Source organism: Ixodes scapularis, unplaced genomic scaffold, assembly GCF_016920785.2.
Source record: "Ixodes scapularis isolate PalLabHiFi unplaced genomic scaffold, ASM1692078v2 PGA_scaffold10__122_contigs__length_95168666, whole genome shotgun sequence".
Taxonomy (NCBI): Eukaryota; Metazoa; Arthropoda; class Arachnida; order Ixodida; family Ixodidae; genus Ixodes; species Ixodes scapularis.
The window spans coordinates 85,526,566-85,546,010 of NW_024609836.1; the positions used below are offsets into that span (position 1 = coordinate 85,526,566).

General features: G+C 50.9%; 1 protein-coding gene across 1 annotated transcript; it reads right to left on the minus strand.

Annotated features, from left to right (window-relative positions):
- Positions 1–9,296: 9,296 nt before the first annotated feature.
- Positions 9,297–13,467, minus strand: LOC8053985 (heterochromatin-associated protein MENT-like). The gene is made up of 2 exons (XM_029979297.2): positions 12,724–13,467; positions 9,297–9,683 (listed from the first exon to the last, which is right to left on the minus strand). Exons 1-2 carry the CDS (start codon positions 13,465–13,467, stop codon positions 9,297–9,299), a joined length of 1,131 nt encoding a protein of 376 aa, XP_029835157.2.
- Positions 13,468–19,445: the final 5,978 nt, after the last annotated feature.

Consider the following 19,445-nt stretch of genomic DNA (forward strand, 5'->3'; position numbering starts at 1 on the left):
TTCTGATAAGCGCCTTGAGACTTGATATTTTTTATAACTCTGATCAGCAACTGGCTTAGATATTTTATTTAATTGCTTGCGCTCTTGCGCGGTCTAAAACAACACCTGTACGTTTTAAAACTCATTTTTAGTTTCTTTCTACGCTCAATGGTGTGTGCTTAATCAAGAAACGCTTAGCAACATTGTACGGGAAGCAGCAAACGTCCTGGCTGAAGAGTCCGCCTCACCTCGGCTTGCGGCTAGGTTAAGCCGGGGTCCCACTTGCAACGGTGTATAGGCAGCCAATGTTTATCACAACCACGCGCTGGGGTTGGCAAAGCACAGGGCACACGCTGAGGTTTTCTGCTGTGTGCATGGTTATACAGTCTGAAGTTACTCTACCTCAACGGGGGACTTGTCTCTCAGCAATAAATGACCAATTTGCCTCAACGAGGGACTTGTCTCTCAGCAGTAAATGACCAATTTGCCTCAACGGGGGACTTGTCTCTCAGCGGTAGATGACCAATTTAGCCAGTACGGTACGACCACTAGCCTTTTTTACATACACCGTGCAGTAGTGATACACGACCGCATGCCGGTACGATGCTCATCCAGATCGAAACGGGCAGGGGTGGGGATTGAACCCAGGATTCCTAGGCTACGCAGTCAAAGTTGCGGGTACACATGCTTGAGCGCCAATTCAATCTGGCCACGCGCAATCCTCTTTCCGGAAACTTCACAGACGTTGTACCAAAGTACCACAAAACCATAAACGCAGTGCGTTTCTTTCGGAATCCATGACCTCAAGCACGCGCGCTAGTTGCCCTCCGTCCTGCTTTGACTGCTCGCGCACGCTCAAAGCTCGCAAGGCGGCGAAGCGCTATCGGAGGGAAGCCCGCGAGAGAGGTGTAACAATTCTCAAAGACCTCCCTGCTGCTGAGGGCATGCCGAAAACAAGATTCAACAACGGTTACGCACGCGGAGTCTAAGGGTGACTTCCAGACCCTTAATAAGTTGTCGTTCTTATCAGGTGATAAACAAGATATTGTTCTAAGCACTACCGTGTTTGGATTTCGCAGAAGTGTTTTCTGGCTCGCGCAGTTGCAAGCGCGCGCTAGGCTGGATTGTGATCTTGCAGATGTAGACTATAAGCTATAATTTTTGTAAACAAAAAGATTTAGTGCGTCAAACATGTGTAAAACCCGAGACGGTGGCTACAAAGAGGGAACAAACACAATCCGTCTTGTGTTTGTCCCATCCTTGTAGCCTCCGTCTTGGGTTTTAGAAATGTTTAACTTTAACCAGCTCACCTGCCTTAGTACGTTATCTTTAGTACGTCGTCCAAGGCGCATGTGTTCACAATGAGCCTCCCCTTTCAACCGAGAACGATAAGCATAATCTTAAATAGGGTGGCCGTCAGCATGTGCTCAGCGGCAAGCTTATGACCGCTAGCGAATTCACACGTCCTACTTTTCTAGGTCGTTCGCGAATTCACGCTGTCTCACGCACCTCTCATCGGAGGCGAGAACGCCTCCGGAACGGGCGACTTGGGAGCGACGGTGAACCGTACCCCCTCGGTCGTCTTCTCCGTATCAAGGTATTTATCCTGGCCAGGAGGCTTGTCACGATAGAGCTCTTTGTCCGTGAGAGCTCGCTTGTCCGGAGAGACGCCATTGCTAGTACCGGGATGGTTGTCCTTAGCAGAAGGCTTTTCGGGTTGAAGTTCCGTGCCGCCGAGGATTTGCTTGTCTCGAAAGACGTCTTTGCTCGTACTAAGATGCTTGTCCGCACCAGGATGCTTGTCCTGAGCAGGTTTTCCTAGTTGAAGCGCTGTGACGCCGAGGATTTGCTTGTCCGGAGAGACGTCTTTAGGATGCTTGTCCGCACTAGCATGCTTGTCCTCAGCAGACTTCTCTGATTGGAGTTCTGTGCTGCTGAGGATTTGCATGTCTGTAGCGACGCTACTGCTTGTACCAAGGAACTTGTCTGCACAAGGACGTTTGTCCTGAGCAGAACGCTTCTCGGGCCTGAGATTTTTGCCGCTGGGGACAGGCTTGTCCTGAGAACCGTCCCTGCTAGTACCAGGACTCTTGATTGCACCAGGATGTTTGTCCTGAGTGGAAGGCTTCTCGGGATTAATTTCTGTGTCGCTGAGAACTCGCTTGTCAGAAGAGACATCCTTGCATCTAATAGAATGTTGGTCCGCACGAGGATGCTTGTCCTGAGTGTAACGTTTCTCGGGTTCGATTCCCGTGTCGCTAAGAACTTGATTGTCCGGAAAGACATATTTGCTCCAACTAGAACGCCCGTCCGAACCACGATTCTCGTCCTGAGCGGAAGGCTTGTAATGTCGGAGTTTTGTGTCGTCGAGGACTCGCTTGTTCGGGGAGACGTTTTGGACAAAAGCGGCATTGCCTGGTATGACTTGAGGGGCCGACAGCGCGCGCTGGCCGATTACTGTGCCAGGTTCGGTCTGATTGTCCTGACCGAAGCGGACGTCGGGATTGACCAGTTTGGAGAAGACGTCCAGCGAGTTCGAAGAAGGTGGTGTTCTTGGCAGGCTGGACGTGCCTAAAATTAGGCCTTTTCCCGATTTCTCCTGGATTGCGCGTCCCTTTTTGAGGGCCGCAGGATCGGTAGGAGGCACCGTTGGCGGTCCTCCAGAGAGGGCAGAACCGTCGGCGGTCAGAGACTCGTTCGGCGGAGGGCCCGATTTGTCAGGGCTTGCAGATTTGGGCTGCGCCGAAGCCATGGGGAAACAGCTATGCACGGCGAGTGTCTAAGTCGAGGATTGTGCGTTCTATTTCTTCCGGTTTGGTCCCAAATGGCCCTGGAGCTCCGATCGTTCGGTCGGCTTCCTCTTGTGCCTCGAGAAATATGGCTCGCGCTCGTAAGGCTCGCTCGACAATAAGCTGCCATCTTCTTTCTCTTTTTTGACAAGTCAGTATCGCTGCTTCGAAAAATGCGAACGGATCAATGTTCTCATTTCAGAGGGCTTTTGGCACGTAACCAAAGAGGGAATGGACCAATGGACGGCAGCGAAGGCTATTGCCAGTCTGCCTTTGTTGCAGAAGAGCCCGTTCTGCGAGAGAGAGTACATACATCGGTCGCTTCAGAGCCACGATCTTGTGGCTCTGAAGAAGGCACGTTTTCGTGCCAGTTCCACAGGCACGATCTCGTGCCTGCGAAACCCCAGTGGCTACAAGGCGTAGCCACTGGGGGTCCAGTGGCTACGGCTTGCGTAAAACATTTCATTGTACTCAGGCCTACTGTTGCTGTAGACCTATAGACCGTTTTATCGTGGGTAGCGCCATTTTGAGAGCGAGAGAGAAAAGGGGAAAGGGTGACCGGCGCTTTCCCCCTTTTTGATTGTGTAGAAAGAGTGAAAGTCCCGGATGAGAGGCTTGGCCGGTGTTGAGCTTCTGCAGTGCCCCAACTTCGTTCGCGCTTTCTTCTACGTTTCAAACTCCCAAACTTAATTAGAGCCATGGTCTTCGATGGCGACAGTCCCCCGGTCATCGGGATACCATTGCTGGGTGATAGGGTGCACGAATAACGACAGAAAGCGTCGAATACTGTCCGAGGACCTATGTAGCTTGCATGGAATCCGGCAAGGCAAGTACGGCTGGAATGTTTTTAAGCTCCATTGCTTTCCGCATGACTGGAAATGATGAACCATTTATACACTCCGCTTGCAATGGGCCTATTTTAACGTAGCCGCTTTTAGTTGTAATCAACAAGCGATACGCGAAACGGGAACCTCAGTTAACTTTGTAAACGCCCGAAGCTGCTACATATCGTCTTGCTGTGCTGTTTTTATCTTCGTGTCCCTGTTCTTGTATCTCCTTGTGAATGAACGACGAAGACGCTCTAGATGCACTTTTATCGAACCGCAGAAAGCCTCGAATTAGCCATGAATTATTTTAGTATTTGATGCAATATTTTGAGTACTCACCCCCAATTTCTATCGCTGGCACGTTCGCTGCCGATGTTCCCCCCGTCGCCACACTGGCGGATGCCATGACTCAAACAAAGAAACGTGCACACTGGGCTCGAAAACGCAGATCGCAACACACGGGACGTTCCTGCAGCGACTATCGAGCGCCTCAAAGCGCCTTAGTCAACGGAAACAACCCACCAGCGGCACTCCAAGGAGCGCATTTGCCGGCTCTCTAGTATCGTGCAGGAGATCGCGATTAAAAAACAAACAAAAGAACTACGTTTTCAACAATTTCCAGCCTCTCCCGACGGCGGAAATGAGCCTTCAACTAAGTGTTGTAGATGATGAAACCGAGTCAGTCAGCACTGCAAATTATCACTATTAAGATAGATTCAGTTACGAAATTTTACAAGCTGAAACAGCAGTTATCATTGGAAAATTCGCATGCACATTGCGAGCGTACCCCATGTTCATCGGCGGTACAGCGTTCGGTGCGCGCTCTATTCACGAAATGTTCCGAGCGAAGTCCAGAGGATGGCGTTGAGGAAACGCCTTTTCGGTTTACGGACGCAATCCACTGCCGCCGGAGACAGGGGTCATCTGGAAAACGATGGAGCTCAAAGACATTGCAGCCGCTCTCGCCTGCCGGGTCCCTTGCAAGCTGCATATGTCCTCGGACAGTATTCTATGCTTTCTGTCGTTATTCCTGCACCCTATGACCCAGCAATGGTGTCCCGATGACCGGGGTACTGTTGCCATCGAAGCCACTGGCTCTAATTAAGTTTGCGAGTTTAAAACAGAAAAGAAAGCGCGAACGAAGTTCGGGCACAGCAGACACCCAACACCGGCGAAGCCTCTCATCCGGGACTTTCACTCTTTCTACACAATCAGAAAGGGGGAAAGCGCCGGTAGCCCTTTCCCCTTTTCTCTCTCGCCCTCTTTCAGTAAAACGGTCTATAGGGCCACTAAATAAGCTACGCTTAAAGTATCGACACTACTATCTTCTCCGATATTGTTGTGGGTGCCGCCATTTTGGTGCTTGTGGAGAGCAGACGCAACAGCCGATCGTCGTGATTCCAAGGTGCGACTCCCTCAGCATTAGATTCGGTGTTAGGAAGTTCATGTAATTTTTGTTTTTCTCTGTCGCGAACTGTTTATAAGGCCTCTGACACGCCAAAAAAAAAAAAAGAAATTCAAAGTGCCCGCCAGTGCACCCGAGATTTTGTTTGTTTGTTTGTTTGTGTGTGTGTATGCGTGTGTGTGTGTGTGTGTGTGGTGTGGTGTGGTGTGGTGTGGTGTGGTGTGTGTGGTGTGTGTGTGGTGTGTGTGGTGTGGTGTGGTGTGGTGTGGTGTGGTGTGGTGTGGTGTGGTGTGGTGTGTGTGTGTGTGTGTGTGTGTGTGTGTGTGTGTGTGTGTGTGTGTAACGCTACACTTTCTTAATTGACCGGAGTGGAGTGGCTTGGCTTGGCTCTTTCCCTGGGCAACGAGAGGCCGCAGAACTCTGGATTTGGGTCTGGTGCCAATGTACAGTGTTCATCAAACTTATTTGGAACACAAGCTAAGCCTACTGTTTTATTGTTCTATTTTTTTTGTTTTCTGTGTGCGTGCACAGCTAGCGCTAGCCCTAATCTATTTATCTTTGTGCCCCACTATGTCCGTAGAATACCTTCAGTTCACATAAATATGCGCAGTTCTCTCATATTGTATCGTTTTTCTGTATTCAATATTCCACAAGTGTTCCGTATAAGTTTGACGAGCAAGGTACATTTTTTTTCCTCCAAGGGGCTTTGGATACATAAATAAAGCCACTTCTCCCCTCGCTAAATTTATGGAAATTATAATATAAACAGATGGTGATTTCCTTCGCTTCCACGAAGTTCCAAAAACTGTGTGACAAATAAGATGCTCGAATGGAGTTCGTATACTGAGTGCGCGAGAGAGAAAATGTTTAATTTATGGGAAAACAATTAAAAAAAAAAGAGGCGCAATGAAACCTGTAAGCCTTTGTGCAGTACCGATTTGAGGATACGCAACTTATGAGAACAAAATGGTGGATGAAATTACGTGAGCGAAACAAGGAGGTTAGAAGTACTAGGAGGGGGCACGTTGCAATACTGGTGAAGCCTAGTCATACAAAGTGTAAACGATGTTGTGGCCATCGTGACCGTAGATCTCTCTGGCGATTGGTGCGCGTGACATGTCACGTGTGATATGGATGGTTGATTGTAGGAGGATTCCTTGCAGGCTTGCGCGCGCTCCGTCCGGTAGGTTTTATCAGATCGAACGCTAGCTACGGTCTCGTGATGTGGTCATGTTGGGCGGCTGACGTCATGCCCTCTCCTACCCTTCTATCCTCCTTGAGTGGAACACCATTTCCCTCATCAAAGACGCCGACGGACTCCTGAAGTTTGGTCGTATCTCAGCAGTATTACTTGAAATCCTGTCAATACCACACAGCAACGCTGAATGCGAAAGGCAGTTCAGCGTAATAAAGAAAAATCGCACCCAGTTCCGCGCATTCATGTCTTACACAACCCTCGGTAACGTTCTTTTGGCGAAGTGTCACAGGGGCGAACATTGTTATGGTCGACAGTATTCCGAGGACTTCGTGTAAAAGGAGGCGTTAGCAACGTCGAACATTTAGCAAATCACCAGTGGTGTAGCTTGTTGGTAGTTTGGACGAAACAGTTCATTTCCTGCTCTGTTGTAAGTAAATAAAAAAAATGTGTGTAAAGTTATCCATTCTGTTGTTGCTACTACTTTTTCTCTCCCTCACTCCCCCCCCCCCCCCCTCCCCCCCCCCCCCCCCCCCCGCTCAGATCTCCCTAACGCCATCCCGGCGAGCCTGGCAGGTGTGCATTTCTATTAAAAAAAAACAAAAAAACTACGCAACTCTAAAGTGAAACAATTTCTCGGAAATGTCCTGATACACCATTTTAACGCCTAACATAACAACATATATTGTGTGTGTGTATGCGGGTTTCAGAGCCTTTTTAAACAGTTGTGGAGCACGGAAGAGCGTTTCCGGTGATTTCAGATAAAAGTTGAGATGACCATGATTTTAAGTCACAAGATGGGTAAGTTTTGTTACTCTGAAGCGCTGCTTATTTAGTGCCACTTTGTAGGCCATTCTAATAAAGAGCGTCTGGCAGGCACCACCTTCAGAGCCTTTAGCGTATAGCGCGATCTTCACTCTCTGTCATGTTTTGATGACAATGATAACGCCACTAAGAGACGAGGAAGATGCGCGAGGAACACGAGCACGGGAAAGTGAGGACAACCACGAGCGACTCTCAGATAAAAAAACAATTTAACTATGCTTTTTTTTTTTTTTTAAAGCGCAGTTTTTACCGCTTATTCACACTGGAAGCAGATCCGCGTTCGCAAAGCGGTTGTGAACGCGGGTGTATAAAAACCCAGTACAATGCCACGCGCACTTGATGTCATCGAGTGCGCGTGCAATTGCACGGGATCTTTATACAACCGCGTTCGCAACACCACCTGTAATGCAGAGGTCCCGGGTTCGATACCCGGACCAGGCGGATTATTTCGGTCGCGCACCAGTCACTTAGCTGCGTTCGGAGATTTGTGTTTGTCTCTTGTTCCCCTGCTTTGCGAACGCGGATCCGCTTGCGACGAATAACTGACGAGCGTCGCCCGACGGCAGGATCGCTTTGCACGCGACGAAAAGGTCAACCTGCTTAAAAGCTGATTTGCTACTTCGCAAAAAAGAAAGAAGTAGGGTTGGGGACAAGAAAGGAGAGAAAAAAAAAAAGAAGAAAATAATTATATAAAATAATACATACTTACAGTATATACAACAACCTTCTATAACAGCTTGAACAATCGAGTATGAGAAAGAAAATGAATCCGTGCTTTCGTGTCCTTCCATGCGTCCCCAGACGCTGACCAAGGCCCAAGAAGGTGGTGCAGTTGCCAAGATGTTCATTTGGTCCTAGTCCTAGATGTATTTTTAACGTTTTTCTTTCAGAATGTATTTCTTGCATATACATAACAGATGGTCACTATGCCACTCATTCTCAGAGTTCCACTCATTGTCGCTAAACGCCTACACCAGTATAAATTTTGTATCGTAAAAAAAGCTACAACAACCCGATTTAGATTCGAAAAGCGCCAGAAAACAAGGACAACAGAAGGAATAGACGAAACGATGCGCTACTGTCAACTGAATTTTTATTCGCAAAAACAAATATATATATACACACCCAACCAACCATTTGGTTGTAATCAAACTTCTCGTGAGATGAATTCAAATTCCTTATCTGATAGAAGTACTGCGGAAGTGCTGATACATGCATCGCCCTTCACCCTGATTTTAAAAGCTTGGAAGATTTCTCTTTTTGTATGATATGCCGTTCATAAAACTTGAACCAATCTTAGAGAAAATCGTAGCCCGACTTCCCCCCCTCCCCATCACTAAAAAAGATCCCACGCGGTAGTTAAATCAGACATTGAGGTTTTTTAATCGCAGTCACGTTGGCCTCGATGTTGTTTTTGTAAACATCTTTATTAAAGAAAAAGGAGAAAAGGGAGGGGGGAGGGTGATAAGGGTAGAAAGAATGAGAGGAGTTGAGTGGGTACCTCTTGTCCGAGGCTTCAGTTGCCTTGAGTGCTGTCATGGCGCTCTTGACGAACGTCTTCTGCGTTGAGAATAACTCGCTCTGCACAAACGTTGTGTTCTCTCTTTCAGCGTGTTCTTGTCGGATCCATTGGTCTTTACACAGTTATTATCTGTGACCATCTCGTCTGCTCGTTGACTCTTATTTCAAGGCAGAACTCACCGACTCGACGTTGACTGCAACGCTCATATTTATTGAAACATCCTGGAGGCCTTTTGATACGAAGAGAGTCCCACTCGACTAAAACACGACCAACTGCGCTCCCACATGAAAAAAAAAAAAAAAAAAGAGCATATTGCCCAAGATGCGATCACGTTTCAACGATGCCGGTTGGTGTAGAACACGCTATGGCTCTTCACCCCTTGATTGCATCGAAAAAAAAGCCATAAAACCTGGTTCAGACATTTGCGTCGCGGTTCCGTCCAGAGTGCCCGGAACGACAGCAACGACAACGTCTTCGGGACAGGAGGTCACAGTACACAACTTGACAAACAATGGAAGATATAGCTTCGTGAAGCGATCATGAGTCACGGTTGTCTCGGTGTTCCGGTCGTTACTGTCATTTTGGTTGTCATGAACGCAACCAACGGTAATGCGTGAACCAACCTTATAGGTTACAAACAACGCGTTCTCATTAAACTTGGGGACACTGAAAGTACGATCTTGGTCTAGCTGGGCTGAGCTTAAAGACCTTGTTCACACCATATGCTCAGCGTGTTCACGCACTCTTCAGAAGGTCATCGGGCCTCCTGTATCCTACGCACGCAACCCAGCAGTACGAGTATGTCGAGTTTCCGGACGCAGATGACGAATGGACGGTTCACGAGGAACTCGAGCTCGTGCGGCGCCGCCGCGTCCCTCTCGCTGTTGCTGCGCGGGGTCGAGGTGATCGTCGAGACGCCCTCGTTCACGGACAGCTCAAGCTTGTGCACGACCCAGGTGAGGCTGACGGGAGTGGCCGTGGTCACGGTACTGAAGTTAGCCTCGTCCGTGAAGGCCTCGCGGATGCCGAGGTCCCTCAGCACGTCGCCCAACTCCGTCTCGAAGGCGGCCGTGAACTTGGGAAGCTCGAGTCGCATGCGACGACGCGTTCTGCTCACGGCCTCGAAGACCTGCTGCAGGACCTGCGTCGAGAGCGGGACGATCGCTCGGGGTGTTACCCGATGCCAGACACGTACGCGTTACTGAAATCATGCAACGAAATACCCTTACTCGTTGCTCATTTATAAAGTAACTAAGTACGTTGCTCGTTACTGTGCTTTGAAAAGAAGGAGTTTCTCAGCTTGAAAGTAACATGTTATTGTCTCGTTACCTTGAATGTGTTGCTTCCAATATTTGTCGTCGTTAATTACTCCTCGCTTTTTCCCGAGTTTATTTAGGAATAATGGCTATACTGGCGTAACTTGATCGCCTCTTTTTATGGTCTATCCAGCGTTGTCTTGATGTGCAAATTATAGGCACAAGCTGGGCTGACAACTAGGTTGGGCGCTCGTGGTGTTCTCCAGGGCCCGTTTGCTCGAAGCTGGTTAACTAACCGCGGTTAACCGGATTTCCCTACGAGGGGGAATTTTGGGTCACGTGACCGGCAGAGCAAGGACGGCGGGGAAACATGGCGGTGCCCCGGTGAGTGAGCGCCGCTCGCTTTGGAACTAATACGTCGTAGTAGCTGCAGTAGCGGGCGCGTTAGTCAGCAATGAATGGTGCAGGAGGTTTTCGCGTTGCCTTACCTCACTTAAAACGCCAAACATGAGCAACGACCTCGCCGCATTTTTTAGATAGACTTTCGACTCTGGCCATTCCTAAGCCTAAATGAACGCGATAGTTGTCGGCATGGCAACGTCTTTGGAAAGTGGATTGCCTTGACTCAATCGACCGGGTATTGATAGCACACAAAGGCATGCTACGAGTGTAGTTACACGCGCTGGACCTGCTGGCGTCTGCAGTAATAACTGTTCTGAAGCAAAAAGCCTAAAACGGGGGCATGAGGCATCGGGGACCCAGGACTGGCCGGAGGACTTCAAGGATGGTGTGATGTGTGTGGACTTGGAGGGACAAAGGGGTTTCGTCCAGCGAACCCGGCGCTTGCTTCACCGGCAGACTGTGCGTAGGTGTGTTGGTGCAGGGGTGACGGAGGGGTAGGGGTTTTCGCAGGGCCAATAAAGAGGTTTTCCACCACCACCACCAAATTTTACCGTGCACGCGCGTTCGTCGAAGATTTATTATGATTGTTTACTTCAATTCCTCTATAAGTGGAACGCCAGCGCGCGCGGATTGTAGAATTACACTTCCAGCGTTCTTCTCGATGTTCGGGTAATTTACTAAAAGGTAAATTTTCAGTGGAGCCGAGTTACAGGTTTTTTCAATTTATGACGGTGTTATATACACTTCTTACATGTTGGCCAACCATGCTGCCGATGTACCGCCCGCCTTTCACTGCTCACTTTTTTCTCATCGTTTCTAGGACTCAACTTCGTCGTCCTCTTTCGAACTCGGAAGGAAATTTCAACGAGGCTTTTCTTCACTTCATACAGCCAAATATTTAGAAAATTTCGAAACAAGGGTTAATTTAGTTTTACCTTGCCGATTATTTGTACCACGAGCAATAAAAATTGCTTCTTAAGCTCAAATGTATGCCGCGCTCCGTCGCGAAAACCAGGCAGCGGGCATTTTTGGGTCCCCCCATTTCGGGAAACTTTCCACGGAAGCCACGTATATTCGCTACAGCCAGTAGGGGACACCAGCTACCACCCCATAATAAAACACGGAGCTATCGCTCATCCAGCCCTCGTCAAACTTGGCTAGGTACTTGTAGGTACCTAGTAGGGAAGGGCGGTTAACTTTTAACCGCGGTTAAAGTTAACCGGCTTCGAGCAAACGGGCCCAGAAGTAATTAAATACCGTTACGCGTTACTTCATCATAAAGGAACGAGATACTTCTCTTAAAAAAAGTGATAATTACTTCATTACAAAAAAAAAGGAAAGAGCTACAAGCAACCTGTTACTCGTAACGCGTGAAGTACAAGACTACCCAATAGCAACTAGAAGACAAGGCCTGCGCACAACGTCATCATCCGTGGATCCCCAAGCGGCAAACACGCTGAAGCTCAACTAGACACCGCAAATCGGAAGACCCGTCCGTCTTGCTAGCGTCGCGCTTCCTGTGAGACTTTGCGAGACCCGCTGGCGGTGATGGTGATGCAAGCTAGGCGGCGCTGCGACGACCTACTACTTATGACGTGGGTGACGTGGGAACACACCCAGTGAGCGAGCACATCCAACGGGCCCTACATCTATCAGTGAATGTGTTTATGGTCGGATATGATGCCACATATGTACGTACGTGTTGACGCAATGCATATTCTGGTCGGCTACCAGGCACGCTATAATATTAGGCTACAATGTATCACCCATCGCTGTAACTGCAACTATTTCACTATCGAAGCACTTTCTCTCCAGACGCAAGAACGACGTACGTATTCGAACCATTATAAATAAATATTAAAATTGGTCTGACAATCGAAGGCTTTCTCCGTTCGAAAACCAAATACCCCTGTAGCAGAGAGCAGTTGCTATGGCGGAAATTAGCAGCTTCCACAACGCTTTAGAAACGCCGAATCACGATTGTTGTTCGTGGGAGACCCCTGTTTTTGTCGGGGTGGACATATTCTCTGTTGAGTCGAACGTGCACAGTGGTCGAAAGCACGGTGTTCAAAGCCACCTGGCGCGTGTCCCCAAGTAACTTGGGGCATATAGTCTCCGAGAATCTTCCACCAACCAAAGCATACGCGACAAAAGCCGCAAGATGGTGTGCGGAAACATCAAATATACTCGGGAAGTAAAATGGCCGAAGCATCATCGGTATAAAAGCCGGTTCACACATTTATGTCGGTTGCGTGCGCAGCAAACAAAACGACAGCAACAACAAAGTCACCGGGACAAGTGTTCGCCGCACACAAAGCGGCAAGCGATGCAAGAGGTCGCTTAGCGAATAAATCAGAAGTCACGGTTATCTCGGTGTGCTGGTCGTTTCCGTCGTTTTGATTGTGAATGCAACGATCGCAAGTTTGTGAACCAACCTTAACCGTCGGTATATGAATTCGCTCGATTGAATAAATACCAAATGGAAACCCTGCAGGAATTATTCCCCTCTGAGAACTCACTCACCTCTGAAGTTATGCTGTCACAGAGCTCGTTGAGCGACGTCTGCGGCAGGAGGATTGTGACGGAGAAACCGTCGCACATGAGCGGCAAGTCCACGGCACTCAGGGCGGGCTCCTGCAGGCAGGCGTAGCCGTAGGTGGCCGTGTTGCACATGGTCGTCACCCAGGCCGTGCTTCCGTCGAAGGGCCTCCGCGTGGCTGTGGGCCTCTGGAAGCCGTGCTTCCACAGCGTGTTCAGCCAGACCACGCTGAGCAGCACCATGCGCGTGGATGCGTCCAGCGAGCAGCTTGCTGGAAGAGCGCCCCTCACTCCCGTGTTACACTCGGCCCACATTTCGATAAGCCTGCGCTCCTCGCCGGGCCTCTGGGAGAAGTTGGCCTGGGACACCAGGGTGTGGTACACGCGCTCCCCGATCTTGCGGAAGGAGTCCGTGAGCGGCAGGGCGCTGGTCAGCAGGATTCGGTTGGCCATCCGGAAGACGTGGTGCTCTTCCTCCGGCGGCGGGCTGCCCGGCGACGGCAAGACCAGCAGTCGCCGCATGGACTTGTGGAACTGCGGAACCTTGGTGAGGAGCGCGCTGGCCATCTCGCGCTCGGTGGATCGCTGGGCGCCGGCCATGGCCAAGGACAGGACGGCCACGACGCCGAACGGGCAGACGAGCACGTTGTCGTCGGCGGGCCGATTGACGCTCAGGCGGCGGAGGAGGTGGCACCCCAGGACACGCACCACCTCGGGCGCATCCTCCATTCAGCCGGTCTGCGGGGCGCTGGCTGACGCCTCTGAGGAAGGGACCGCCATCTTGGGTTGCAGATAGGTTGGATTCGATTGGATTGTATTGGCCATTGAATTTGTAAATGGTGAACTAGAGTCACTGAATGTTCCCAGGGTACCGAAACTCCCAAGCTTCCTTTTCGAACTGAGTCGCCACGCAGCAGTCGCGCTCCAGACCATCCCCAATATGGCGCTGCCCATGTACGGTCGAAGCTAGTCGAATCGAAGCGCGTACAGTTAGTTCACTTTACTGCAGTGCAGCGCTCGTTCTCGTGCGAGCCACTGGTCTGGTGCGAGCTCTTCAATCCACTTTCCTAGTCTGTGGCGACGCTGGTTTCCTTTTTATTGCAGTTATTTTCTTCATTACGAATGGTGCGTGACTTGCCCCTTTCTGTCTCGTCTCTCTTTCTCGCCTCGAAACACATCGAAGTCGAATGTCAGGGGCTGTGTTCCAAAATTTACTCGATCCGACTCCGGAGTAAAAGTTTCGTATACCGTGGCGTTCCAAAACTTACTCGAGCTTACTCGATGACGTCAGAACTCGCGTTCCAGAAGCGGGTTGTTTACTCCGGAGTAATTACTCGCGCTACCCTCCTCGATCGGGGGGTAAAGTCGGATCAAATCGAGTAAATACGTCACGTGATCTGTTCGTCGTCTGCTTTCTGCGCCGACAGCCGTCAAAGCTCGCTTGCTCCGTTGGTTTTGGTGGCGGACGTTCGAAATGACAAAGAATTAGGTGCAGCATGTGTGGTTATTGTGATTTGCTGTTGTCAACGCAGGAATTGACTGCATTACATCCAGACCGTCCACCTTCCCCGGGAACGTGTACTTGTTATTATCTGAGTGCGAGCGTAAACAGGAGCTTCTCCGCATCCTCGTCCTCGGCGTTGGGGGAATGCCGTAATCTCACGTTCAAAGCCGAAAATGTTTGAACTCGGTATATGATAATGTAGTATTTTTGTTTCCTCCAGAGTGTGTGTAATGAGAGCATAACGTTTGTAAAACAGTGAAGGCTTTGAAAATTTTACTGTAATCACATTCGCGTCAAAGCGAACGCGAGTTTCATATCATTCTGGAGAAAGCACCCTCGCGCTGTACCGCTTGTGGGATTTCCCTTGCTGCTACCCGTCTCGGAGAATGACACAGCACACCGGTTCAACAACACGTAAACATTTAATGACCGCTATCGCCTGCGCCGCGATCCCAACAGCCCCCGCGCATCCGCTGCGACGGCCTTTTATCAGCGGCGGAGCGCCGCTCGCGTGGCCAGTTGCCCTTGGCCCCCTCGTGGCCAAGATGACCACTTATGATTGTCGGAGGGGCAGCCTGGGCCAACCGCTTGGAATCGCCAGGTTGCCCACACATCTCCCCCCTTCCAAAAACGAAAACAGAGGACGTCTTTGATGGTCTTCGGGGGGGCCTTCCTTCTTGGTCAGCAAGGGTCTTCTCAGATGAGCGAGCACGGGTCCGACATCAGTACTTCCGGACAGTACCGATGCAGCCATGGGGGTGGTCTGATGATGGGAGCTGCGTCGCCGCTGTCTGGCACGAGGAACTAGAAATTAAAAACAACATGAGGCCATGGCGCGGTAGGAAAAAGTAGCCGCGCACACGAAAGATGCCTGTCCCACTGTGCATGCGGGAGCGCGGACCATTTCTCTCCTCCCCCCCCAAAACACCGAAGAGGGCATGAAGATAATACGCTTAGAACTCGTGCTACTCCCGGTCGTCTTCACCGCCGTCTCAAGTTGTACCGCGGTAGAGACGGTGTGGAATCTTCCGAGAGGTGGTCCGGATAGTCGTCATCTGGAACCTGCGACACATCTACCTCCTCGGGTTCATAGAAAGCTTTTAGGTCGGCGACATGAATAGACCCGCACACTTCACCAGATTCACAATGCACCAGCTCATAAGACAGGTTGGAGAGCTTGCTACTAACACGGTAGGGGCCATCCCACCTCTTTGCTAAAGAGGCCGTGAAGCCTCTAGCAGCATCACTCAGCGGATGAGTTCGCCTCAGTACCAGATCTCCTACCTTGAACTGCAGATTTCGCCTCCCCTTGTTGTACTGGTTTGCCTGCTGCAGTCTCGAGACGTCGAGGCTCTCTCGAGCTTCACGCAGGTTCTCCGTGAAACGCTTCCGGAGATCTTCTGCGAACTGCGTGGTTGTGCGCTGCGTGCTTGCAGGATCTGTGCAAAGGAGGCCGTTTCCCAGGGGAAACACGAGCTCTTTTCCAAAGTTAAGTTGGGCCGGAGTAAAACCCGTGGACCGGTTGATTGTTGTGCGGGTAGCGAATGCCATTTCTGCTAATTTCGCGTCCCAGTCTTTGTGTCGCTCTGTATGCGATACAAGCATCTGCTTCAGGTTACGGTTCACTCTTTCCGTGATATTCGCCTGTGGATGGTATGGCGAAGTCCGTTTGTGCCGTATGCCTAGCGCCTTACACGCATCCACGAACACCTTGCTAACAAAATAAGAAGCGTTGTCTGTAATAAGCGTTGCGGCAAAGCCAAAGCGCGCGAACGTCTCGAGAAGACAGCCCCAGATTTTCTTAGAGTCTAGTTTGCGCAAAGGAAACATTTCGACCCATTTTGTGAAATGGTCGGTCACTACTAGCAAATACTGATTGCCGCGTGGACTACGGGGAAAGGGACCGACAACGTCGCAGGCAACACACTCCCAGGGGTACTTGCTTTCGACCGACTGCATTAAACCTGGTGGTTGGCCACCTCGGGGTTTTGCCTTCTGACAAACCGGGCAGCTACGAGCGTACCTCATCACATCCTGCCTCATACCTGGCCACGTTGCAATTTGGGACAACTTTGCGTAAGTTTTGCTCCCACTGCTGTGGCCTGCCAAGGCGGGATCATGCATATATCTTATAAATGACTTACGCAGTTTACGTGGTATTACAGACCGGAATGGCGGGCCGCTGGACCCATCGTCCGCCTGGGGGATGTATCGCAGCAGGATGCCGTCGCTGCTGAGCAGGTATGAGTCCAAGTCTCTGGGATTCCCAGCGTCGGCTGAGTTTTCTTCTGCCAGCTGGTGCATCACCTTCTGACAAAGTCCATCGGACAGCTGGGCCGCTCGGAGCTCCTCTCTGCTCACCAGGGTACCCCACCGCGACTCTGGTGTGATGGGCGCCGCATTGGCCAGTGCCACCAAGTCGGGATCCACCTGCATTTCCTGCCCGAGAAGTGGAGCACGGGACAACGCATCTGCAACGTGGTTAGCCACTCCACGCTTGTACTCGATTGTGTATTTGTAGCGCTGGAGCGAAAGGGCCCATCGAGCGAGTCGTCCTGCAGGGTTTTGAAGCCCTTTGAGCCACGAGAGAGCCATGTGGTCAGTTTGAATGCTAAATGAAGCGCCGTCAAGGTACATGTCAAACTTCTTAAGCGCAAAAATAATTGCCAGGCACTCTTTTTCGGTCGTTGAGTAGTTTCGCTCCGCTCCGGTTAACGTATGACTGGCGAAAGCTACGGGACGAAGAACGCTGTCATGTTCCTGCAGAAGGACTGCTCCTAATCCGTAATCGCTTGCGTCGGTCTGCAAGACGAACGGACGATTCAAGTCGGGCAGGTTTAAACACGCGTTTTCAGTCACAGCCCTTGAAAGACACGCGAATGCGGTTTGCTGCTCTTGCCCCCAGCACCATTTCATTTTTTTGCGGAGCAATCGGTTCAGGGGTTCAGTTATCTCAGCGCATTGCGGAATAAAATCTCTATAAAACGCAATCATCCCGAGATATCTCTGTAGGCTTTTGACGTCATAAGGGGGTGGGTACTCCGTTATTGCGCGCAGCTTATCTTCATTCGGCCGCAGCGTTCCGTTATCCACAACAAATCCGAGAAGGTTGATTACAGGCGATGCCAACTGGACTTTATCTGGATGAATCGTAAGGCCGGCTTGACGCATTCGTTCGAGTATGGTCTGAAGGTGCACGAGATGCTCCTCGAATGTTCGTGAAAAGACCACTACGTCATCCATGTATGCCATCGCAAACTCGTACTTCGCGTCACCGAGGACAACGTCCATTAGGCGTTGAAAGCTGGCGGGAGAGTTGGACAAACCAAAGGGAAGGCGAGTGAATTCGAACAACCCCCTATGGCAAATGAATGCGGTCTTCTTTACATCAGCCGGATGAACTTCGATTTGAAGAAATCCGCGGCTGCAATCGAGGGTTGTGAAAACAGTCGCGTTTCCAAGGGCATACATTACTGAGGAAATACTAGGAAACGGGTAACTGTCTCTGACTGACACTTCATTTAGGCGCCTGTAATCAACACAAAGCCTTGCTGTGCCGTCCTTCTTTGGAGCAAGGACTACCGGGGAAGCCCACGGGCTTTTTGACTGACGTACTGCGCCTGTGTCGATCATTTCCAATAGCGCCGCATCAAGAAGTTCGCGCTTGTGAGCACTTATGGGTCTCGGATTGCACCTCCGGGGAGGTGCATCCTTGGTTTCGATGCGGTGCTGTAGGAGATCGGTTTTCCCAGGTCTTTCCGTGAACATCGGCGAGAAGGGTTCCAGCAGTTGCTGGAGCTGCTTCTGTTTGTCTTCACCGGAACACTTTTGCATGGCTTTGAGCACGCTGTCTGGAAGTAAAGGCATCTGCCCGGCAAAGTTTAACGGGAACGCTTGGCCGCGAATACAATCCTGCCGTCTGGTAAACGGCGTTAATTTCGTTTCGCCACCCAACCAATATCCAGCCTGGGCAAAGTCGAGCAAAACCCGCTCCGCTGCAATAAAATCTCTACCAAGGATCATGGGCACCGGCAGTTCTGGGAGGTATACGAACCGTTGTCTTCGTTTTCTACCATGAAAGGAAATTCGTAACCTGACTGCGCCGGCAGCAGGCAGTACGGACCCCGATGCTACTTGCAATTTCACGTTTGCTGACCGAAGATGTATCTTTCTCTTGTTACATTCCGCAAATACTGCATCCCCAATAAGCGATATGTTTGCTCCAGTATCTAAAAGAGCGGCTACTGGCATACCTAGTACATTCACGGTCATACGAGGTTCAAGAGACTTGGGTGTAGATTCGATTCTACTCACAGCTGGGATGAGCAATGTCGGTTCCTCGTTTAGTGAGGTTGTTCCTACCCCCGTCGGCTGGTGCGAGTCCATTAGCGGCCGGCCATCCAGAGCGACCATCCTTGGTGTTGAGAACTTCAAAGCGGCTCTGACGCTGGGGATCGTGCCGGCCTTTGGCTGAAAGGGAATCGCATTAGGGTCCAACTCAAATGCAGTTGCTTCGGGTAGCGTAGGACCGGGAACAGTGGAAGCTGTACGCCCGGGGATCAGTGCAAAGGCAGACGCGCCGGGAGTCTCATGACCGAGAATTTTGTGAGCTGGCCGCCCGGGTGTCACTGCAACAGCAGGCACACCGGGAGTCTCAAGACCGCGAACGGTGTGAGCTGGGCGCCCGGGTGTCGGTGTGAAAGCCGACACGCCGGGAGTCTCACGGCGAAGAGTGTTATGAGCTAGCCGCCCGGATGTCTGTGCAAAAGGAGACACGCCGGGAGTCTCAAGACCGCGAACGGTGTGAGCTGGGCGCCCGGGTGTCGGTGTGAAAGCCGACACGCCGGGAGTCTCATGACGGAGAATGTTGTGAGCTGGCCGCCCGGGTGTCACTGCAACAGCAGGCACGCCGGGAGTCTCAAGACCGCGAACGGTGTGAGCTGGGCGCCCGGGTGTCGGTGTGAAAGCCGACACGCCGGGAGTCTCACGACGAAGAGTGGAAGTGTTATGAGCTGGCCGCCCGGTTGTCGATGCGAGAGCAGACACGCCGGGAGTCTCAAGACCGCGAACGGTGTGAGCTGGGCGCCCGGGTGTCGGTGTGAAAGCCGACACGCCGGGAGTCTCACGGCGAGAAGTGTTATGAGCTAGCCGCCCGGGTGTCTGTGCAAAAGTAGACACGCCGGGAGTCTCAAGACCGCGAACG

Excerpts from the sequence above, each read along its gene's own strand:
- LOC8053985 (XM_029979297.2), bottom strand. The coding sequence starts at position 13,467 with ATGGAGGATGCGCCCGAGGTGGTGCGTGTCCTGGGGTGCCACCTCCTC. Across the intron at positions 9,684-12,723 it reads GTGACAGCATAACTTCAGAG|GTCCTGCAGCAGGTCTTCGA; the intron begins GTGAGTGAGTTC and ends CTCTCGACGCAG.